The 24,690-nt window shown below is 42.4% G+C and overlaps 1 protein-coding gene across 1 annotated transcript; it reads right to left on the bottom strand.

Moving 5' to 3' along the window:
* Nucleotides 1-6,695: 6,695 nt before the first annotated feature.
* Nucleotides 6,696-12,228, bottom strand: LOC119328846 (ubiquitin-conjugating enzyme E2 2). Its single transcript, XM_037601842.1, has 6 exons — nucleotides 12,008-12,228; nucleotides 10,865-10,998; nucleotides 10,739-10,764; nucleotides 9,796-9,885; nucleotides 9,060-9,148; nucleotides 6,696-6,824 (listed from the first exon to the last, which is right to left on the bottom strand). Exons 2-6 carry the CDS (start codon nucleotides 10,987-10,989, stop codon nucleotides 6,696-6,698), a joined length of 459 nt encoding a protein of 152 aa, XP_037457739.1. The 5' UTR covers nucleotides 10,990-10,998; nucleotides 12,008-12,228.
* Nucleotides 12,229-24,690: the final 12,462 nt, after the last annotated feature.

Raw genomic sequence — 24,690 nt, 5'->3', positions numbered from 1 at the left:
GCTCGTCGATGAAAAATTCTTCTACCCTTATGTTCCGAAAGTTTTCATGCCACCAGTACATGACACTCTCTGGATGGTGAAGGATATTGGCAAAGGAAAGGCTCTTGTTGATATTGCTGGTGCTGCGTCTGCATCTGAAACTGCTCTGAAGGTAAAGAAAGCCAAGGTTGAAATCCCTCGTAATGAAAATCCATCTCTGTATGAAATCTACATTCGCACACAGCAAGCTCTGGAACGCCACATCAAACTCGATCGAAAAGAAAAGTTGGAGTTGACGACTGAGTTGAATTTGCTTCATAATTATGCTCGCCAAACCCTTCTGCATGAGAAGGAGGCAAAGAAGCGCTCCCGGGATCTTCTAAGGCAGCATTACTCTCGTAAGCAGCTGGCTGCCAAAGGCATCAAGAAGGACTATGACTACCTGGACTTATTTGATGTTCCTCGATTTCGAAGGCAAACTCTTGTGCTCCCTCAGCGTTCAGCTTCAACTGACTTGCTGTTTGACTGACCAGATGATGAAATTGAATACACTGCTGGAACACTCGTCAACAGGTCAGATGTCCATCACAACATTTCTTCTAAAGTCAATGTTGCTACTCCTGCTTCTGCCTCGACCATTCCTCGCTCTGCGAGTTCTGATTCATCGAGCAGTTTCAATTTTGATTCTGAGGACACTCCAGCCAAGTACTTCCTCGTATGTGTTCTCTTTCTTTTTGACACTCATTGACAAAAACGGGGAGAAGTACAACGAGTGATAGATGAACGGGGTATTTGCAGGGTGTTTTCATTCGCCATTTGCTTTTCGCACTCGAACGTTTTGATTTTCCCTCGCAATTTGCTTGACAAACTTATCGCACCGCTTGTGGTGTTGAAATACTCGGTCGCCATGTAACGTTAATGACCCCCCTCCCCCTACAATATTATTTTCTTCCAACTATCTGTTTGCAGGTGCTATCAAAAGCTTTCTCCCTTGCAATGTTTTCCCTCGATTATTATCTATCGTGCAGGGAAAGTAATGGGTCTACAAGAAGAACAGGAATACAATGAGTGATAGTACAAATAGGGATAAGTACATTGAGTGATAAATGTACATATTTGTTATGATTGGATATGCTATGATTATTATCCTTCATTATCTAACCTTGCAAGAAAAGATAGTCAGCTTCAGTCTAAAATTTCTTTGTAATGGAAAGCTATCTATATGACTGACAAAGTGTTTTTCCTCGCATATATCCCTCATTTCATCCTTATCGCAAGAAAACCACATCTGAAGCATATCCCTCTGAGCAATTTACTCATATTTATCTTCCTTTGTCCTTTCTCGAATATCTAACATGCTGGAAAATTACATCTCATGTGGATTACAATCGTGTTTTGAGAAAAACTTCATGAAATATCCTTCGTCACAAATCATTTCAAGGCATTCACTATTTCTATCTAATTCATTTCAAGATTGTGTGACAGGAACTATCTCAGACTCTATCGAGTGCATTGAAAGAATCTTTGAATGAGATCATAAGTCAATGTCACTCATACGAAGAATTACCTTGCTACCTCCCAATTTATCTTATGCTCTAATGCATACCTTCAGGGGGAGCATGTTTTATCTTCGTAATTATCTCTCGTATTTAATTATCCTTCGCATTACATTCCATTCATTAACTATCCTTTGATGTGATCTGTTTTGTCAACAATCGTTCAAAAAGGGGAGATTGTTGGTGCAATATCTGCCTACCTGTGTTTTGGAGATTGTTGACAGAAACGGGTATGGAGTGATTTGTTTGCTAGTGCATACAGAGAGAAATAGGTCCATACAAAACCGAAGAGAATGCTGTCTCCGATGCCAAGTTTGATTAACTTCACCGAAGTATATCTGTGTTGCAGAGAAGAATGGGCTACATTTGTTGGAGACATGTAGACGAGAAGATTGATATGAAGGAATTAACCCCTCAAACGTTTACTGCTGAAGCGAAGCATTTGGTTCGGTATTGTCGTCCGAAGAAATTGACTATAGCGAACTGAAGTCGAAGACAAATTTAAGACGTAGTATTCTTTTCGTCTTTCGTCTTTAGTTCATTTGAGTCATAGGATCTCCGTACTATTAAGAGGGGTGTAGGTTCTCAAAGCTTAGATCCGCTGTGATGCTTAGCCAAAACCTATGAAAGTTGTGAGAGAAATCTCTTTGTGTTCCGAGCAAGTACTTGCTAGCAAGAGACTGTGATCTTCGCTGCGAGAGATTTGTCTCAGAGCGAGGAGTTAGCATTGCTTGCTCCACAAGTAATGTTACCATTGTGCTCAAAATCCGACCGTTGGACTCGTGTCATTCGGCCATTGGCTGCTTCCGATGTCCAATTTGGTCATTTCCCATCAGGGAAGGCTGCGGCTATAAATAACCACCCGCTCCAACATTGTTCGTTGGCTGCTCCGCTTGAGATTTCTGAGAAGATTGATTTGAGCAACCCCTCTCCGAGTGATCTGAGTTTAAGATCCACCGAGAGAAAAATCAAGAGCCCAAACTTAGACAGGGGTTTAGCATCACAGTAGTTCTGAGTCAGAGTTCTTGTACCTATTACTCTTGAGAGTTGCGCACTCTCTAGACGGACAGGTTTCCGCTCGAGTGTTGAAGAGTTGTTGTCTTTACCGAGCTAGATCTTCAGCAAGCAAGAGTGATTGTGGTTTGCGAAGGTCGACCGAAGGTTTGGAGATCGCCAACAAGTATCTACCACGAGTGAAATCAACCAGAGTCTGGTCAACTTTGAGTTGAAGGAGAATAGAGTGAAGAGAGTTTATTTTCCGTGTTAAGTCACAGCCCCTTGAACCAGACGTAGCTCTTTGGTAGAAGGGTGAACTGGTTTACCAAATCTCTCTGCCACCATCGAGCACCACTGATTCATTCTACTCTACTACAATTCCTTCAGCGGTTTACTTTCATGCTCTGTGTTGATAGTTTACCTGATCATTATCATATGTTGTATCCTTCATTTACATCATTCATCTCTATTGTTTTGCATTAGTTATCATTGTGTTCATCATGTTGCTTTCTCATCACTTGTTTTTGATTCATCACTGTCATATTCCTCGGTTCATCTGTAATATCATACTATAGTTTTATTTCACTGTGCATGTCATGTTTTATCTCATGTTACTTCATGTGGTTGTTTGTAGCATTACGAGCATTGTGATCAAACCTGTGTTACTACATGCCCGTGCCATAATTGCTTCCTACGTCGATGAACATGGTCCCCAACATCGTGTTTGATTGAGCTGTTTTCCTTTGTACCTTATTTCCGTTGCTGTGTTTGGGATCAGTTCAAAACTTTCGAAAGAAACTTTGAATCTCCCATTCACCCCCCCCCTCTGGTCGATATACTCTTGGTCCTAACAGACCTGACTGATACGGAGCCCGCAAACTCGTTTTTGCTTGATCCTTTGCACTCCCATCATTCATCATGGTTCTCTTGGATCCCTCTTTGGACAAGTAGTAGCAAGAGACTCCCCCCTAATCGCTGCTACCGGGAGCCCCTCCTGTCCAACAACAGGTGGTGTAGCGCTGCTGCTATGTGGTGCTGGAAGGGCCACGAGCTCCTTCTTTTTCTTCTCATTCACATCAAGCATGTCTTGGTCATAAACTGAGGAGGGATTCAGGCCTCCCCTGATCGGTTTTTACTTCAAAACAAATTGCTCTTTCTTACGTATCATCTCCAAGCGACGAAGAAGCTCGTCTTCATCTAGATCATGTTCCTCTCCAACTGCGGCAAAGTCGTCATACTCCTGCTCAGAAAAAATCATCCTGATGTTGGTTGTTGTTACCTCCACCTATGTTGGTGCCTCGTCCATGGCCTCCCGACCGCAAGAAACGAGTAGCCCTTAGGTCCTTGAAATAGAGCTTCGACGACAATGAACACCATCCCCACATTTAGTGTACAGGTGCCCCAGCATGCCACATACGGTGCACCGGTCAGGTAAACGTTCATACTTCACCGCATAATCTGATGCTTGTTCTCTTTTACCATAGACACCGCATTCTTCACTGGTTTGCGAACATCCAACTTTACTCTGGCTCTATAAAAAATTCTCTAGCGCAGCAAAAACATATTCCCCAACTTTAGATGCAAGGGGTTTCACCATAGAACTAAACCCATTAGGCCTTGTTCGGCTGCAGTGTATTTAATCCTCTAGTGGATTTAATACTCTAGAGGATTGGGTGACCCCCCACCCTACACCAAATCCGCTCGGGGACTAAATACATGTCACTATGCAATCCATGATGTATTAGGTTAATCCTCTACAGGAGTATCAATTAACAACAGGACTTTAGGTCGGCATCGCCAACGCCTTGCTGCAGGTAGAGAGAGAAAAGACAGTAGACAGGGGAGCAGGCACGCACAGAGATTGAAAGAGAGAACCAACCTGAAGATCTCGTCGCCGGCTGCCTCCTCTTCTCCGGCATGAGGTGGCGGGGGAGATTGGATCGGCCGGGCTCCATGGTTGTTCTGGGTCGCCGGCGAGCTCGTGCCTCTTCACCAGGTTATTGAGCTGACGGTTGAGGGGGGGATGCACGTCGCCTCCATCTGCTCCGGTAGTGTCTCGCTCCGCCGTCGCCAGATCAAGAGAAGAGAGAGAGAGAGAGAGAGAGAGAGAGAGAGAGAGAGAGAGAGAGAGAGAGAGAGAGAGAGACGCAGCGTAACGTTTCGCGCGACGGTTTGCTTCCACGGGGTGGGACGCGTGGGTCGTTTCCCGGCGATTTCCATGGGGTTTGGGAGGGATTTGGTCCAGACCGGGTCTAACCGAAGGCTGTCATCAGCGAGACCGGGATTCGACCCCGGCGGGGGCGAAACCCGCGTGGATCGGTGGGGTTTGCGCCCAATCCCGGTGGGGGTGGGGCTAACCGAACATAGCCTTAGGCATATCATGGATTTGGATCCAAACCTTGAAATCCAGGTCAATGGATGATGGTTTGGAGAAGCCACCGTATTCAGCAAGAAGAACCGAGTTACCAATGAAAGTCCAAGGTCCACCAGCCATGACCTTGTTCCAATCTCTGAGGCAATAAAAATAGGTTGTAAATAGATTATTCCCTAACGATCTGAACTTCAGGGGGTGAGCGAGATTCCAGGTAGTGCATATGTTCTTAAAGAACCAAAACTCGTTGTATTCCTTCACCATGCAAAACCCTAATGATAGCTAGCCAACGAATTGAATCAAGAGGAGGTAGATCCTCCTTTTCAAAAATCACATCATCAAGGTCTTCCTCAGAAAGCCCTAACATGTTCATCATCTTCTCCACATCATCCCTCTCACGTGAGCTTGATCCAAAAGCCATCACTTCCTTTGCAAGCCCTAGCAACAAACGGGAGTAAAAACTTTCTGAAACCACACACCCACGCCCACGAGAGAGAACCAACATGACTCCAAGGCTGGGTAGTGGTGCGAGGGTCACCCCTTAATCAGCCCGAGAGAAACTACCGGCGTTCTTGTGGTGGGACAAGGTCTCCAGGTCGACGGGGGCAGCGGGAAAGAAAACCCTAACGAGAGGGAAATTTCCTACCCCATGGTGTTGGCATGCTATTTATTAGTTTACTTTGGTTTTTTTGTTATCTGAAAAATAGAATAGCAGCTTTGTATACAAAAGGGGAGGGAGTACTCATGTGGAAGTTGGCCCCTATTTTGTTTCCGTTTCTTTTCTTGGGAAAAAAAGCTACGGGATATTTTATTAGAAAAAAGGTGATGGGATTTGTATGGAAACTCAGGTTATGTTTGGATCCGAAGGAATTGATCTTGTTTGGATTTGTATGAATTGGCGTTTGATAACCACAAGTTGGTTCGCTACAAATCGAACGTCGGATTTTTAAGCATGACAAATCGAACGTCCTAGACGGGCAAATTATGTTGTCATGAGAATGACAATTTCATTTAGCAAGAGTATGGCAACTTCTAGCTAAAAAATGATCGATTTGCCATGCTTAAAAATCTGACATCAGATTTTTGGAAGCTGCCTAGCCCGAGAGCCGAACTGGCTCTGGTCCGACTCTGCCTACATTATTCGAAATGAATTACCCGAAGGCAGGTCACAAGAATTGTTTAGCAAACATAGAACTTCATTCCAGTACTTCAATTGCGTGCCTCCTTGTCTTTTTGTTTGTAATGCTTTGCATCTTTCCACACCCAGAGAAGCTCAAGCTCGGGTTCTTAAGGAACACTCACATTGAGCATCTACCCGGCTTAGACAAACGAACTGAAGGCGCTATTTTCTCAACACCTACCGCAATAGTCTCAAGAAATAAACTCTAGTAAGGCGGTCGCGGTTTCCACAACGTAAGAGAAGGTGCCCGCGCCTCTTGGCTGCCATGTTTGGAAGATCAAAGGATGTTGCTCTGACTGAGGCTCTGAGCAGTTCCTCTGGTAGCTAAAAAGAGGCTTCCTTGGAAGAACTTATGCTCAGCAGTATCATTCAGTACAACAGAGCTAACATATAGCAAATCCATATTGTGCTCGATCTGATTCAAAGGCAGCATGGTATGTTATATGTAGACTGGATACAATAATCTCCATGCTGAGCGTCTAAAAATGTCACTCCCAACAACATACACGACAAAGCATGATGTAACATTTTAATTACCTTGCAAGCAGTTCAGTACATAGGACTCAAGGCGCTAACGGGCAATTAGCTGGCATCACAACTGGATGCAGCGACTTTAGTCTGCAGTCCAGCTTTGCTCCACAACCTCGCGTACTTTACGGTTGTATTCCCGCTTGTTCTCGCTGAATAGGCGGGCGGCTTCTGAGTTGGCAGGTGAATTTGGGTTTGGGTCGCAAAGCAGTGACTGTAATTATTCAATGCCAGGTCAGATACACAACAACTTTGCCAATATAACAAGATAAATTGGATTGCTTGACAGATAAAAATGACTAGTGATTTTCACATTTGTTGTTTAGTATCTGCTGCATCTAAGTCACTCTCACTGAAGCAACAAAAGCAGGTACAAGGACTGGTACGTATGGTTATGTTCTTTTTCAGATACTTATATTTCACCGTCATGGCTGTACATTGTACAGCAAGCCTATAAGCAGATGGTCAGATAAATTTTGATATGAATTGTTTTACTATCTCCATTTACCGTTCATAACCAGCTACGTCAACAGGGAATGGGTACAGAAGTTAGCAATCTACTATTGGTAATTGATTTCTGGATTATTTCCCTGAGTGTACTGTTCCCTAAATCAAAACTTAAAACATACTCCCTCCGGTCCGGTGTGTAGGGCTCGTAGTGAAAATCTATTTGTTCCGAAACTGCTCAGGAGTAAGGCCCCGCAATCATTAATTAGCCTAATTAATCAGCATAGTTGGCGCTCTCTCTCCCCCTAGAATACTCCTGGGCTCACTCAGGTCCTTTTCCTCGGTGGTGTAAAACGGTTTCACGCATGCACATGTGAAAATGAATCTGCATGGATCGCTCACCTCCTCTTCCTGGTTGCGTTCGCATGGATCGCTCGCCTCTTGTTCCCAAAAGCTAAAACGCTCGCATCCTCTACATATAAAAGCGACACCGGCGGTGATGGAAGGAGAAGGGGAGGGATGGACTTGGCCAGGTGATGCAAAATGGATTGAGAAAGTCACTGTTGTTGAGAATTGGGTGGAGTCTATGGAGATTGGAGATGCCGTGTTAGAGGAGGGTCAAGCCGTGGTCAAAGAGGAGGTTCATGCCGTGGTGGAGATGGAGGGTCATGCCATGGTGGAGGGCCATGCCGTGGTGGATGTGGAGGTAGATGCCGTGGTGGACGAGGACGGCCAAGGCGTGGTGGAAGAGGAGGTCCAAGTCGTGGTGGAAGAGGTTGGCCATGTCGTAGTGGAGGGCCAAGCCAAGGTTGATGACGCCGATGTCATTGAGCGTCGCCGTGCACGATGTTGGCTGATTATGATCGTCATCGTGCACGCATGGACGAGTTGTTTGCCCGGATTGAAGTCATCCACACCACTCGCTTGGTGCCCTCCGAACCCATTGCCGTGCTCTCTTCTACATGTGAAGCTTGCATATTTGCCCCGTTGCGCAACAAGTGTGGTGTGCAGGGAGCACTCGTTTTTTCTTTGCTATGGATGCAGGCTCTCGGTGTCAAAGGACTTGCGTCGTTGCGACGTGTGCAACAACCCTCTTCTTCCTCTCAACTATTGGCGCAAGGATTGTTCAATTACGGTGGGGCTTGATAAAGATGGCATATGCATTGCTTGCGGTCGCAACCCCTCCAATTATGTAGATGATGAAGAGGATGTGAAGTTTGTGCCGGATACCGAGGCTAATTAGGTTATGTATGCATGAAAATGGGTCATTCTATCTAAGTTTGAGATTGTGTTTTGATCATGGCATAGCCCTCCACCATGGCATAGCCCTCCGTCTCCACCACGGCATGAACCTCCTCTTCAACCATGGCTTGACCCTCCTCCAACAAGGCATCTCCAATCTCCATAGGACTCCACCCAATTCTCAACAACAGTATCGACTTTCTTGATCCATCTTGCACCACCCGGCCAAGTCCATCCCTCTGCTTCTCCTTCCATCACCGCCGGTGTTGCTTTTATACGTAGAGGATGCGAGCGTTTCAGCGGGAAGCGGAGGCGAGCGATCCATGCGAATGCAACCAGGAAGAGGAGGCGAGAAATCCATGTAGATTCCTTTTCACATGTGCATGAGTGAAACTGTTTTACATCACTGGAAAAAATGGACTCGGGTGCGCCCAGGAGTTATTCTAGGGGAAGAGAGAGGGCCAGCTCCGCCGATTAATTAGGCTAATTAATGATTGCGGGCTAAATTTCTGAGTAGTTTCAGAACAAATAAATTTTCACTAGAATCCCTACACACCGGACCGCAGGGAGTAGTAGTTTCTACACGGAACAATTCACATGAATATCAAAGAAATATCAGTCAAGTTGGTGAGAATTAAAGAATCCTTGTTGGGTGGGTTTGCTCAGCATATTTCACGATAAAACTTCAAGTTGTAAGCAGCATGTTGCGAGAACTAGAGCTAGCAAGAATTGACTAGACTAATGATAGGGTGACATCTACCTGAATGGATGTCAATATAGCAGCTACATCATATATCGGGCTCCACTGGTTTTGGAGAATATCTAAACATATGCTTCCATCTGCATAAACTGCTTGCAATAAAACAATATGTTAGGAAATAAAATGAATGGGAGCGAAAACGTAATGCCACTATAAGGTTCTTGCAACCAGAGAATAATTACAGAAGACGCAAAAAAAAGGGTCACTTTAAACACTATGTACTCTCAAATATGCTGTAAAGGCTGCACGGCTATTGGTCACCATCTAGAATTCTAATTATAGTAAACTAAACGTCACTAATACTGACATAAGAAAAGAGAAAGGCAAATTTGTCAACTCAAAGAAGCATTAGTTCAATCTGTACAATTGCTATCACATTCAGTGTTCTGAAACCACTACAATGAAGCATATAGAACCACAATTGAAGATTTCAGCATGTAGCAGGTAGGAACAGACCTTAAAATAGGAGAACGAAAACTTAAATCTCAGCAACTAGATCAACTTTGGATGAAAGTGATGCTAGCTTTTGGTATTTAATGTAAATCATTTTGATCAAATTAAATGGCTAGGATTAGTAGTTCCTGTTAACCTATTTTGTTGCAAGTTCGCATTTCATATGTTCTCTTGGAAACCTATATTTACTTTGGAGTGCTACATCAATACTTTACTAGGATCCTAGACTTAAAGAAGGAGATAACCCACACAATCAGTATTAACAAGGGCACAAAAGGCTTACTATTGGGATGAAACATTCGAGAAACAAACCGCACTGTAGGTGGCTTATTAGGATAATCTTCAGTAAACTGAAGTGTCAGCTTGAACGTACCTGACATAGTAAGCACAAAAGGCTTTACTGGTAACATGAAACCAATACATATTTCGTTTTAATAAACTACAAAATCCATGAACAAATATCATATATGACTAGATGACTCAACCCGAAAATTCAATACTGGTTCAGTTATAAACAAAAGGCTCAAAATTTAGTGAAAAAACATTAGAAATATGACAAGCAAGGACCAGAAAAGGAACATGAATAACAAACCCTAACTAACAGATGAGTTTAACATTTAAATAATTAATCCATCAGTTAGAAACTTAGAATGCACTGTCATTTACAAGTATTTAAAACATTATCAAACTACTTTATCAAATGTTTACACCCCAAACTTTCATATCGAGAGAAATCTGAAATGGCATTGCTTCAGTGAATTAGTAGACGTAAAACATATGAAGAGTTTGAATGTAAATTTGACATGAAAAATAGCTAAAGATATCTGGTAAAGATGTAAAATGTTTGCTACATGTTCCTAGGCTGAACATCAACAAGAGAAAATATCATGCAGATGAACCAGATGTTTTGGAGAGCTCAATAGAGCAGCATGAAGAAATAAGTGAAGTGTAGCCACGTCGATTTGGGTTCTTATTGGCACAGGAAGTAAATGGTAAGGTTCTTATTGGCACAGTAAGTAAATGGTAAGGTTCTTATTGGCACGGGAAGTAAATGGTTTCCTAGTTACATAAATCAACTGAGATATCAAGAAAGAAAACTATGTTAACATATTAATTATGTCAGGTACTGAAAACAGAGTAGAATGCATGATAACATGCTCATGAGTTTGTGATTATTCTCCCAACCACAATCTATAATAAACTTAAAGGCTATTAAATAAACTTACCACCATCCCAGGGAGTATCATCAGGACTGAAAAACAAGAGAACACAACATAAGGAGATGATACTTCAGTATGACTAACCTATATAAAGTATATATAAAATATAGAATCATGAAGCCGGTGTCTTACCCAAAAATTACAGCATTCCACAGCATTATATTGTTATCCTGAGGTGCACCACTTATGCCCGCAGGAGGATCCTGCATCAGTCGTTTGAAATCCCTCATCAGCCTCTTCCTTGCAGGGGTTGACATCGTCGCCTTCTGCAGAAACCATATCGCCAGATGACTTGAAAGGCAACGAAAGAAAAATCGTGAATTATATCCAATAGTGCTGCAGCATTAACAATTTTTTTTGCAAACCAAACAGCTCGTTTTCCACAAATCTTCTCTGCCTTCTATAAAAATATGGTACACAATTTGCGTACTCTCGAAGAAAAAAACTATTATTACCAACAAAGTTATGAGCTACTTTGACTACTCGTACGAATTATTCCAAAATTGTGCAATGTCTAAATAAACAGTAACTGTTAGTAATGATAGATGAACTTATGGGCATGTTCCTCTGATTTTGATTTGATGCATAAAACATAAAGCATATGCAATTCCATAGTCTGTCAACCGAACAGGATTTAGTATTGAGATTCCATGGCCAATTAAATGAGCTTCCAAACATGTGAATTCGTATTCATGTCCATTACAGTTTCCGCTCCGAATTGGAAATGAAACCAATTCAATACGGAGGTCTCCAATACAGAAATCTGAACAAAGAGTTAATAAATAAGAACTAAATGAAATGGACAAAACATAAAAAGATATAAAACTGGGTCGTCGTGTTATTGAATGTAAGTTTGGCCCATAATAAATGGAGGTGAGCTGCAACAGAGTGCAAACAGGTGAAACAATTGCATTCAAAATAATCTTCCCAGTGAACATCAGAACCATCTCAATCCTACCCTTCGATCGACAATTCCACGTGTCTTCTGGGAGAATTCCCGTCGCTAAGCAATCTCAGGCAAGCACCACGTTGTATGTGCTCAGATGATTAATTTTCTCCTGACTGGAGTCAAGCTAATGCAAAAAGCAACTGTGCTTCGTCAGGCAAAACGGATCGATCAAGCTACGTCTACAGCGCAGCGCAACTGCTCCCGTCATCGTACGCAATCACGAGTTAACGCCCAGACGAACGGAAGAATCAACGCAATTGCAGCCGATCGATCCACCAGATGGTAGACCAAGACCAATCGAGCAGAGCAGATACTGCGGATCATACCTCCGGCTCCGGGCGCCCCGGCAGATCCCGCGGGAATCGACTGCCGGACAACCAACGCCCCAGGCTCCACGGGCTATAGCATACTGCAGTGGAGTCGATCGGGTGGAGACGCCAGCGAACTAGGCCGGATCGGGGTGCAGAAGGTTTGTTCGACAACGGGAAGGGGGCGGAGGGGAATGGATTTGGGGCGAAGCGAGGAAGATGGCAGGAGTGGACGACAAATCACGATCAAACCTAGACATATGGGCCGTGCCTGGTGGACCGGCCCACGGATACGCGAAACAAAAGGACCGGGTCGGCCTTCAGCCTGCCACGAAACAAGGCCGCCGATCCCCTTTTTACGGATCGTGATCTTATCCCTTGAGATATGATATTATTTCTTTTAAAGGAGGATTTTGGTGCATCTAGACTAGGGTTGTGGGGACTTTCTCCACTACCCAAGTTCATGTGGGTCCTCCATGTAGATGGGCCCTGATAACCCATAAGTATATGGGGTCAATTGTAGCTTTTTCGATAAGTAAGAGTGTCGAACCCAATGAGGAGCAGTAGAAAATGACAAGTGATTTTCAGCAAGATAATGTCTGCAAGTGCTAAAATTGTAAGTAGCGGAGTAGTTTGGTAGCAAGATAATTTGTAACGGCAAGTAACGACAGTAGTAACAAAAGTGCAGTAAGGTAGGTCAATCCTTTTGAGGCAAAGGATAGGCCGAAACAGTCTCTTATGATAAGCAAAGTATTCTTGAGGGTACACGGAAATTTTATCTAGTCACTTTTATCATGTTGGCTTAATTCGTGTTTGCACTTTGATAATTTGATACGTGGGTGGGCCGGTGCTTAGGTGTTGTTCTTACTTGAACAAACCTCCTACTTATGATCAACCCTTTCGCAAGCATCCGCAACTACGAGAAAAGTATTAAGAATAAAGTCTAACCATATCATTAAATTTTTGGATCCAATCGGTCCCTTTTGGATCCAATCGGTCCCTTACGGAATAGCGCATAAACTGGGGTTTAAGTTTCTATCACTGTCGCAACCCATCATCTAATAACTACTCCACAATGCATTCCCTTAGGCCCAAATATGGTGAAGTGTCATGTAGTCGACGTTCACATGACACCACTTAGAGAATGATAACATATCATCAAAATATCAAACACATATCAAGTTCACATGATTACTTGCAACATGATTTCTCCCGTGACCTCAAGAATGAAAGTAACTACTCACAAATGATAATCATGCTCAAGATCAGAGGGGTATTAAATAGCATAATGGATCTGAACATATAATCTTCCACCAAATAAACCATATAATAATCAACTACAAGATGTAATCAACACTACTAGTCACCCACAAGCACCAATCTATAGTTTTGGTACAAAGATTGAACACAAAAGATGAACTAGGATTTGAGAGGAGTTGGTGATGTTGAAGATGTTGATGAAGATAGCCCTGCCCAAGATGGGAGAGTTGTTGGTGATGATGATGACGATGATTTCCCCCTCCGGGAGGGAAGTTCCCCCCTGCGAAATCGCTCCGTCGGAGGGCAAAAGTGCTCCTGCCCAAGTTCCGCCTCGAGGCGGCGGTGCTTCGTCCCGAAAGTCCTCTCTTATTTATTTTTCTAGGTCAAAATGACTTATATACCAGAAGATGGACACCGAAGGTGGGCCGAGGAGGGCAGCACCCACCAGGGCGCCCCTGGGCCTCCTGGCGCGCCCAGGTGGGTTGTGCCCACCTGGTGGGCCCCCTCTGGTACTTATTTGCTCCAATAATTCTTAAATATTCCATAAAAATTCCTCGGGAAGTTTCAGCTCATTTTGAGTTGTGCAGAATAGGTAGCTTGACGTAGCTTTTTCAGGTCCAGATTTCCAGCTGCCAGAATTCTTCCCATTTGTGCATACTTTGCATATTATGAGAGAAAAGGCATTAGAATTACTCCAAAAAGCATTATTATACAATAAAACAACATAAATAACAGTAGGAAAACATGATGCAAAATGGACGTATCAGGCCCCACTTCGGAACCTTTTAGAACCTTCCCGATACAATACCGAAAAAACTCAAACTTTTTCCAGAACACCGATAACAACTTTCCATATATGAATCTTTACCTCCGGACTATTCCGGAGCTCCTCGTGATGTCCCGGATCCCATCCGGAACTCCAAACAACCTTCTGACTTTCCACTATTAATATCTCAATACTACCTGAACGTTAAGCGTGCGACCCTACGGGTTCGAAAATCATGTAGACATGACCGAGACTCCTCTCCGGTCAATAACAATAGCGGGACCTGGATGCCCATACTCAGTGCCGGAGCCAGGATTGGAGCAAGCCCCAGGCCTAAAAAAATTTTGCCCCAAGGAAAAAAAATTAACGTCCATAAGGCTTTTAGCTACCATAAAAGAAACCCCATACAAAATATGTCTCAATTGCAAGAAAAATTTAGAATTTAAGCTCAATGCTTAATGGTACGACAAAATAGATAAAAACGTGTCAAGAACTACAAAGAACAGTATGTATAAAAAAAGGTACCAAATCAATGATTTTCTTCATCAGTGCGTCACATAACCTCATCATTGGTGGAAGAAGAGCCAACACCTTCAAGACATGAAAAGAAAATTTTCATAAGAGAAGGCATAGATATCAAGTGAAAGAATTATCATTGATACAAATATGAACTTACCACTTCGACGAGGTAAAAGCCCTTTGCGAGACCTATATGATTGAAATCGATATACAATATCATCATCGCCAGTACTTGCAAATATATCTCGCTCAATATAGCAAACCATCCTATAATTAAGCTAGTCATCACTCATCCTATTCCTCAACTCTGTCTTGATAATACTCATAGCCGAGAAAGCTCTTTCCACCGATGCGGTTGCAACAGGCAAAATTAATGCCAACTCAATGAGGCGATATACCAAAGGGAAAACAATGTGTCTACCAGTCTGAACCATCTTCACAGCAAGATTACCAAGGTCATTACAACTCAAAAAAATTGGATTAGCTCTCACATCCGCAATGAATGTTTCAAGCTGATTTCTAAGGACAAACGAAATCTCATATGCGGAGAAGTCATCAGCGTACATCTTAGCAAGTTCAACAAGTTTGTCTTCATCAAAAATAGCAAACGAGTTCCTTGGATCAAGATAAGCAATGTATCTTAACAATTGAGTAGATCTCTCAGCAAAGCGGTTATTTAACTCAGTAATAACTTGGTCATGCACAACATTGAACAATTCATATCTAAAGCAATGATAATAAGTTACCATTTGACCGCCACGCCCCCTTGAACGACCTCGAGCTGGTATTGTATCATCCATGTTTGGTAATAGAATGCTATGTTTAAAACAAAATTCATTTGTCTCTTCCAAGAGCTGATCCCAACCATTTCTCTTATATCTTGAAGTTTCTGCAATGTGACCCCGATCAAGCTCACTGCAAGAACAATGTTTTGATCTTTCCTTTGCAAACATTGTGACAACTCATTAGTCTTACCCAATAGTTTGATCATTAGATGCAACATGAAAACAAATTGAAGCTTTCCATCTGAGAAATCAAGCCACCTGATGTGCTTCTTTGTGCTAAATTTTCTGCATCATCATGAATGTTCTCTAACACTTGCAAAACAGATTTCCACATAGTTAGAAAGCGACACAAAGTTTTATGATGTGTGCCCCACCGTGTATCCCCAGGGCGTACAAGGTTGGTTGCTTGGTTTTTCCCACTTCCTGAAAAAAATTTCCCCAGACTCCAATTGGCTTACAATATTGTCATGTTGTTGTTGAGCTAGTTCATCATGTCTCTTACAAGAAGCATTGACGGTGTTGGCAATCAAAGTTATGTGGTTAAAGAAATCCGTTACAGAGGAACAACACTTGGCAACAGCAACAACCACAAACTGCAACTGATGGGCAAAGCAATGGATATAAAATGCATAAGGATTTTCATCTTGTATCAACTTTTGCAACCCACGAAATTGCCCTCTCATGTTAGAAGCTCCACCCTACCCTTGCCCTCTCAATTTAGACATAGATAAACCATGTTCAAGAAACATACCATCCAAAGTTGCCTTTAGAGAAGCTGCTCTTGTGTCACCAACATGCTTAATCTGAATAAACCTCTCGATTGTGTACCCATACTGTTGACATACCTACATGAGACAAAGAGGCACAAGTAATCAACAACTAGGTGTTACTATTAGTAATGAACAAAACAACAATTAAAATAAAAAAAATACTAAGTTACTAACCTTAAAAGAATAATCATTTGCTCTTTTATTGATGCATCTCTGGACTCATCAACAAGTAAAGAAAATTTTCTATCTCCAATATCAGCAATAATGGATTTGGTGGTCTATTCTGCACAAGCTTGGCACAATTGAAACTGTATCTCATGTGAAGTCATCAAATGGTTCCCGCCTGCCCTATCAAGCAGAGTCCTAGCAATTGGATCCTTCTTCTTATACCAACTCATCAACTCCAAAAAGTTGCCCCTATTATTTGAGCTTGAACTCTCATCATGACCACGAAAAGCATGACCTTGTAATAGAAGAAATCTAATAACACCCAAAATAATGATAAGACGAGCTTTATAGTCTTCTTCACTCTTTTTGCTACCACGATCCATCACATGTGTCACACATTGCCTTTGATTTTTGAAAGCCTCGTACTGTTGTCTAGCTTTATTGTGAGCACTATCATGTTTACCAACATGTGTATCAAGAACACTAGGTCCATCCTTCCAATTTCTAAATCCTACCCTTGTGAATGCCTCAATACCATAATTTTCCGCTCTTGGTTGCTTAAAAAGAAAGTAATAGAAACAAAAGGTTGCTTCTTTAGCAACACTATATTCCAACCAATCGCCATGGTTCTTAAACCAATTAGCATGAAAGCTTCTTTTCTTTGAAGACTTTCCTTGGGGTGTTTTTTTATATTTATGATCAGTTGGTTGGCATGGACCCATATTTATATAAATCCTTCTAGCAGCATCTCTAATGTTTGGATCTAAGCTTTCAATTGGTTTCCTAAGACCAGGATCAGGTTCAATATCACCTTTACGGAATTGATCACGGGCATCAGCGGGATTACCAAGATTTTTACTCTCTGGAGTTGACGTTGCAGGTGGGTCACTTGAAGTCGAAGGCGGTGGTCCCATTTCAATGGTATTTTCAATTTCAGGTGTTGATTAAGCCCCCTCTGTCGCTTGATTCCCTCCATCTAAAATGATAGGTATGGACATGCTCGTTGCAGACAGCGGTGAAAATAATCTCTTCATCTTGTTTTTCTACAATATGAAATGAAATTCGCAATTACATTAATTTCAGTTCAACAATACACTAGATATATGACTTGATACACATACACACATTATTCCAATTAAGAGCAATTTATATACATTGATACACACCGACGTTGTAGAACATGATACGAGCAGAAGCATCAGCTATCAAGGGAAACCGGAAAAGCATAAAAAAATACCAAGGTGGGGCAGTCAAGAAGCGGTAGATTGGGCGAACAGCGCACTGCGCACATGAGGGATGTCCAGCAGTAGTCGAGACGGCGGCGAACGCCGGCGCTGACGGCTGGAGTGAGCGCTGGAGTCTGGACTCTGCACTTCTGCAGATTGATCTTGCGTGCGTCGTGTTCGCGTTAGATCGCTGGCGGCCTTGCGATCGCTGGCGTCTCCTGAAGATTCGTGATGTGCGTGCGCTCGTCAGTTTCCTATTTTCCTGTTGCGCGTGCGTGAGTTGGAGATCTCCTTGTGCTCTTTTTTTCCAAGGGAAGTCTCCTTGTGCTCGCGCGTCTGTTTCAGGAGGTGAGACAACAAATGCCGCTCTGGGCCTTCGTTTTACTGGGTTCTGCACCCCGGGCCTGCATAAAATCATACATATATAATAGGCTAGTAAAAATTCTACACCCCGGGCCTGGGCCCTGGGTGCCCGGGGACCAGCTCCGCCCCTGCCCATACTGATTCCTACATATTCCATGAAGATCTTTATCGGTTGAACCACGATGTCAAGGATTCAGTTAATCCCGTATACAATTCCCTTTGTCCGACGATATGTTACTTGCCCGAGATTCAATCGTTGGTATCTCCATACCTAGTTCAATCTTGTTACCGGCAAGTCTCTTTACCTGTTCCGTAATACAAGATCCCGTGACCAAACTCATTAGTCACATGCTTGCAAGCTTCTTGTGATGTTGTATTACCGAGAGGGCCCGAGACACCTCTCCGTCATACGGAGTGACAAATCCTAGTCTTGATCCATGCCCACTCAACAGACACCCTCGAAGATACCTGTAGAGCATCTTTATAGTCACCCAGTTACGATGTGACGATTGATACACACACATGGTACTCCTCCGGTGTTAGTGAGTTGCATGATCTCGTGGTCATAGGAACATATACTTGACATGCAGAAAACGATAGCAATAAACTTGATACGATCATATGCTACGTTCATAGTTTGGGTCTTGTCCATCACATCATTCTCCTCATTATGTGATTCCATTATCAAATGACAACTCATGTCTATGACTAGGAAACCATAGCCATCTTTGATCAACGAGCTAGCCCGGTAGAGGCTCACTAGGGACATGTTGTTGTCTATGCATCCACACATGTATTTGAGTTTTCAATCAATACAATTATAGCATGGATAATAAACGATTATCATGAACGAGGAAATATAATAATAACTAGTTTATTATTGCATGTAGGGCATATTTCCAATAGTCTCCCACTTGCACTAGAGTCAATAATCTAGTATTACATGGTAATGAATCTAACACCGACAGAGTCCTGGTGTTGATCATGTTTTACCCATGGAAGAGGTTTAGTTAACGAATCTGCAACATTCAGATCCGTATGTACTTTGCAAATGTTTATGTACTCCTCCTTGATCGCATCACAGATGGAATTGAAGCGTCGATTTATGTGTCTGGTCCTCTTGTGAAACCTTGGTTCCTTGGCCAGAGCAATGGCACCAGTGTTGTCACAGAATATAGTCATTGGGTTCAGTGCACTAGGCACAACTCCAAGATCTGTTATGAATTGCTTCATCCAGACACCTTCCTTTGTTGCCTCTGAGGCAGCTATGTACTCCGCTTCGCATGTAGAATCAGCTACCACACTTTGCTTGGAACTGCACTAGCTCACCGCTCCCCCATTTAGAATATATATGTATCCGGTTTGACACTTAGCGTCATCCGAATCAGTGTCAAAGCTTGCATCGACGTAACCCTTTACGACGAGCTCTTGATCACCTCCATAAACGAGAAACATTTCCTTTGTCTTTTTCAGGTACTTAAGGATATTCTTGACTGATGTCTAGTGTTCCACTCCTGGATCACTTTGAAACCTTCCGGGCATACTTATGGCAAGGCTGACATCTGGTCTTGTGCACAGCATCGCATACATGATAGAGCCTATGGCAGAAGCATAGGGGATGACACTTATCTTCTCTCTATCCTCAAAAGTTGATGGGCATTGAGTCTTACTCAACTTCGCACCTTGCAAAACAGGCAAGAACCCCTTCTTGGACTGTTCCATTTTGAACTTCTTCAAAATCTTATCAAGGTATGTGCTTTGTGAAAGTCCTATTAAGCGTCTCAATCTATCTCTATAGATCTTGATGCCTAATATGAAAGTAGCTTCTCCTGGGTCCTTCATTGATAAACTCTTGTTCAAATATTCCTTCACATTTTCCAAGAGTTCTATATTGTTTCCAATTAGCAATATGTCATCCACATATAATATTACAAACGCTATAGAGATCCCACTCAATTTCTTGTAAATACAAGCTTCTCCGTAAACTTGTATAAACCCAAACGCTTTGATCACCTCATCAAAGCAAAGATTCCAACTCCGAGATGCTTGCACCAATCCATAAATGGATCACTGGAGCTTGCATACTTTGTCAGCATTCTCTGGATCGACAAAACCTTCTGGTTGCATCATATACAACTCTTCCTTAAGGAAACCATTAAGGAACACTGTTTTGACATCCATCTGCCAGATTTCATGATCGAAAAATGCAGCTATTGCCAACATGATTCTGATGGACTTAAGCATCACTACGTGTGAGAAAGTCTCACCATAGTCAACTCTTTGAACTTGTGAAAACCCCTTTGCCACAAGTCGAGCTTTATAGACGGTGACATTACCATCCGCGTCCATCTTCTTCTTGAAGATCCATTTATTCTGGATGGACTTTCGCCCTTCAGGTAATACTTCCAAAGTCCATACTTTGTTTTCATACATGGATCCCATCTTAGATTTCATGGCCTCTAACCATTTGTCGGAATCCGGGCCCACCATTGCTTCTCCATAGCTCGTAGGTTCATCATTGTCCAACAACATGACCTCTAAGACAGGGTTACCGTACCATTCAGGAGTAGTACGTATCCTTGTCGAACTAGGAGGTTCGATAGTAACTTGATCCGAAACTTCATGATCACTATCATTAGCTTCCTCTTCAACTGACGTAGGTGCCACAGAAACATCTTTCTATGATGTGCTACTCTCTGGTTGAAGTGAAGGTTCAACAACCTCATCAAGTTCTATCTTCCTCCTACTCAATTCTTTGAGAAACTCTTTCTCAAGAAAGGACCCGTTCTTAGTGACAAACACTTTGCCCTCAGATCTGAGATAGAAGGTATACCCAATCGTCTCCTTTGGGTATCTTATGAAGACTCATTTGTCCGCTTTGGGTTCGAGCTTTTCTGGCTGAAGCCTTTTGACATAAGCATCGCAACCCCAAACCTTAAGAAACGACAGCTTAGGTTTCTTGCCAAACCATATAGTTCATACGGTGTCGTCTCTACGGACTTAAATGGTGCCCTATTTGAAGTGAATGTAGTTGTATCTAATGCATAACCCCAAAACGAGAGTGGCAGATCGGTAAGGGACATCATAGATCGCACCATATCCAATAAGGTATGATTACGACGTTCGGACACACCATTACGCTGTGGTGTTCCAGGTGGCGTCAGTTATAAAATAATTCCACATTGTCTTAAGTGATTGCCAAACTCATAACTCAGATACTCTCCCCTTCGATCATATCATAGGAATTTAATCTTCTTGTTACGATGATTCTCAACTTCACTCTGAAATTGCTTGAACTTTTCAAACGTTTCAAACTTATGCTTTATTAAGTAAATATACCCATATCTACTCAAATCATCGGTGAAGGTGAGAAAGTAACGATATGCACCGCGCGCGTCAACACTCATCAGACCGCACACATTAGTATGTATGATTTCCAACAAGTCACTTGCCTATTCCATTGTTCCAGTATGAGGCATGGTTTGCATGTGTCAAGTGTTCAAAATCAAAATCAAGTGACTCCAAAAGTCCATCAGCATGGAGTTTCTTCATGCGCTTTACACCAATATGACCTAAGCAGCAGTGCCACAAGAAAGTGGTACTATCATTATCAACTCTACATCTTTTTGGCATCAATGTTATGAACATGTGTGTTATCACTATCGAGATTCAATAAGAATAAACCCCTCACATTGGGTGCATGACCATAAAAGATATTACTCATATAAATAGAACAACCATTATTCTCTGATTTAAATGAGTAATCGTCTCGCATTAAGCAAGATCCAGATATAATGGTCATGCTCAACGCAGACACTAAATAACAATTATTCATGTTTATCACTAATCCCGATGGTAATCAAAGAGCGAGCGTGCAGATGGTGATCACATCAACCTTGGAACCATTTCCCATGTGCGCATCACTTTGTCCTTCGCCAGCCTTCATCTATTCCGTAGTTCCTGTTTGGAGTTGCAAATGTGAGCAACCGCACCGGTATCAAATACCTAGGCACTACAACAAGAGCTGGTAAGGTACACATCAATAACATGTATATCATATATACCTTTGTTGACGTTGGCTCCCTTCTTGTCGGCCAGATACTTGGGGCAATTCCGCTTCCAATGGCCAGTTCCCTTGCAATAGAAACACTCATTTTCCAGCTTGGGTCCAGCCTTGGGTTTCTTCACGGGAGGAGCAACTGCTTTGCCACCCTTCTTGAAGTTTCCCTTCTTTCCCTTGCTCTTCTTGAAACTAGTGGTTTTATTGACCAACAACACTTGGTGCTCCTTCTGGATGTCTGACTCAGCGACTTTCAGCATCGCGAACAGCTCGGAGACTGACTTGTTCATCCCTTGCATGTTATAGTTAAACACAAAGCTCTTGTAGCTAGGTGGTAGCGATTGAAGAACTCTGTCAGTGACCGCCTCAGGTGGGAGCTCAACTCCCAACTCAGCCAGACTGTTGTAATACCCAGACATTCTGAGTATGTGCTCACTGACAAAGCCATTCTCCTCCATTTTGCAGGTATAGAACTTATCGAAGGTCTCATACCTCTCAATCCGGGCATTTTTCTCAAAAATAAACTTCAACTCCTAGAACATGTCATATGCTCCATGACATTCAAAACGCCTTTGAAGTCCCGGTTCTAAGCCATACAACATGGTGCACTGAACTATTGAGTAGTTATCAACACACAACTACTAGGCGTTCACAACGTCCATAGTCACTAGAGGGGGTGGCGCACCAAGCGGTGCTTCAAGGACATAAGACTTTTGGGCAGCCGTGAGGATAATCCTCAGATTATGAGCCTAGTACACAAAGTGGCTTCCATCATCTTTCAGCTTAGCTTTCTCTAGGAACGCATTGAAATTCAGGGAAGCTACTGTGCGAGCCATTGATCTACAACATAATTTGCAAAGACAACTTAGACTATTGTTCAAGATAAAGAGTTCAATTAATCATACTCCCTCCATTTACTTATAAAAGGACACTATGGAATATACTTTTTTGCATCTATACAAGGCCACCAACAGTAATCGAGGCAAAATTAATGATATTGTTTCATACTAGCAACATGTTTAATTCTCACATGCATGCAGTCATAATGACAGTAAGCTACTTCCTCCACTTAGTTTTCTTGCATACATGAGGTGTATTAATGATCCTAGTAAATAAAAATAAAAACTAACTTACAAAGATAGGCATTAAATTTTACATTGGTACTTGTAATCTGAGTTTGTGGCCTTGTATAAAAATGGAGGGAGTATTACCTAAGAACTCCCACTCAAATCAACATCCCTCTGGTTGTCCAAGTGTAACATGATCCAAATTCACCAACCCAAGTCGGATCATCACGTGAGACGAGATGGTTTAAATGGTGAACATCTCCATGTTGATCATATCTACTATATGACTCATGTTTGACCTTTCGGTCTCTTGTGTTCCGAGGCCATGTCTGTACATGCTAGGCTCATCAAGTTTAACCCAAGTGTTCCGCATGTGCAAAAACTAGCTTGCACCAATTGTATGCGAACATAGAGTCTATCACACCCGGTCATCACGTGGTGCTTCAAAATGACGAACTTTCGCAACAGCGCACACTTGGGGAGAACACAATTTTATCTTGAAATTTTAGTGAGGGATCACCTTATAATGCTACCGTCGTCCTAAGCAAAATAAGATGCATAAAAGGATTAACATCACATGCAAATCATAAGTGACATGATATGGCCATCATCTTGCGCTTTTGATCTCCATCTTCAAAGCACTGGCATGATCTCCATCGTCACTGGCATGACACCATGATCTCCATCATCATGTAGCCATTGGGGTTATCACACCAACCATGCTTCTACAACTATTGCTACCGCTTAGCGATAAAGTAAAGCATTACATAGCGCTTAATGATTGACATGTAGGTCATACAATAATTAAAAACAGCCCTATGGCTCCTGTCGGTTTCCGTATTCATCGACATGCAAGTCTTGATAATCTATACAAAACATGATCATCTCATACATCAAATATATTTCATTATGTCCTTGGCCATATCATATCACAACATACCCCGCAAAAACAAGTTAGACGCTCTCTACTTTGTTGTTGCGTGTTTTACGTGGCTGCTATGGGCAACTAGTAAGAACCATTCTTACCTACGCAAAGCCACAACGGTGATATACAAGTTGCTATTTAACCTTCTAAAAGAACCGCCTTTGTCGAATCCGATTCAACTAAGGTGGGGAGAGACAGACACCCTCTAGCCATCTTTATGCAACAAGTTGCATGTCAGTCGATGGAACCGGCTCATGTACGTGGACATGTAAAGTTGGTCCAGGCCGCTGATACGTCTCCGTTGTATCTATAATTTTTGATTGTTTCATGCCAATATTATACAACTTTCACATACTTTTGGCAACATTTTATATGATTTATTGGACTAACCTATTGATCTAGTGCCTAGTGTCAGTTCCTGTTTGTTGCATGTCTTTTGTTTCGCAGAATATCCATATCAAACAAAGTCCAAAACGCAATAAAAATTTACCGAGAATTATTTTGGAATATATGAGTGATCTTTGGGACTTGGAATCAACGCAAACGGGGGCCCACAGCTACCAGAAGACACTTGGGCGCGCCCTAGGGCCCAGGCGCTCCGTGGTGGGTTGTGCTCACCTCGTACGTCATTGGAGATCTACTTCGAGCGCAAGGAATCTTATATCCGAAAAAAAATCATGTTGAAATCTCAGCGCAATCGGAGTTACGGATCTCCGGGAATATAAGAAACGGTTTTCGGCCAGAAAACAGGAGCGTGGAACAGAAGAGAACAGAGAGGGAGATCCAATCTCA

Source organism: Triticum dicoccoides, chromosome 1B (assembly GCF_002162155.2).
Source record: "Triticum dicoccoides isolate Atlit2015 ecotype Zavitan chromosome 1B, WEW_v2.0, whole genome shotgun sequence".
Classification (NCBI taxonomy): Eukaryota; Viridiplantae; Streptophyta; class Magnoliopsida; order Poales; family Poaceae; genus Triticum; species Triticum dicoccoides.
This window is presented reverse-complemented; position numbering and strand designations above follow the sequence as displayed.

Excerpts from the sequence above, each read along its gene's own strand:
- LOC119328846 (XM_037601842.1), bottom strand. The coding sequence starts at position 10,989 with ATGTCAACCCCTGCAAGGAAGAGGCTGATGAGGGATTTCAAACGACTG. Across the intron at positions 9,149-9,795 it reads TCGAATGTTTCATCCCAATA|TTTATGCAGATGGAAGCATA; the intron begins GTAAGCCTTTTG and ends TATTGCAAGCAG. Across the intron at positions 6,825-9,059 it reads CTATATTGACATCCATTCAG|TCACTGCTTTGCGACCCAAA; the intron begins GTAGATGTCACC and ends GAATAATTACAG.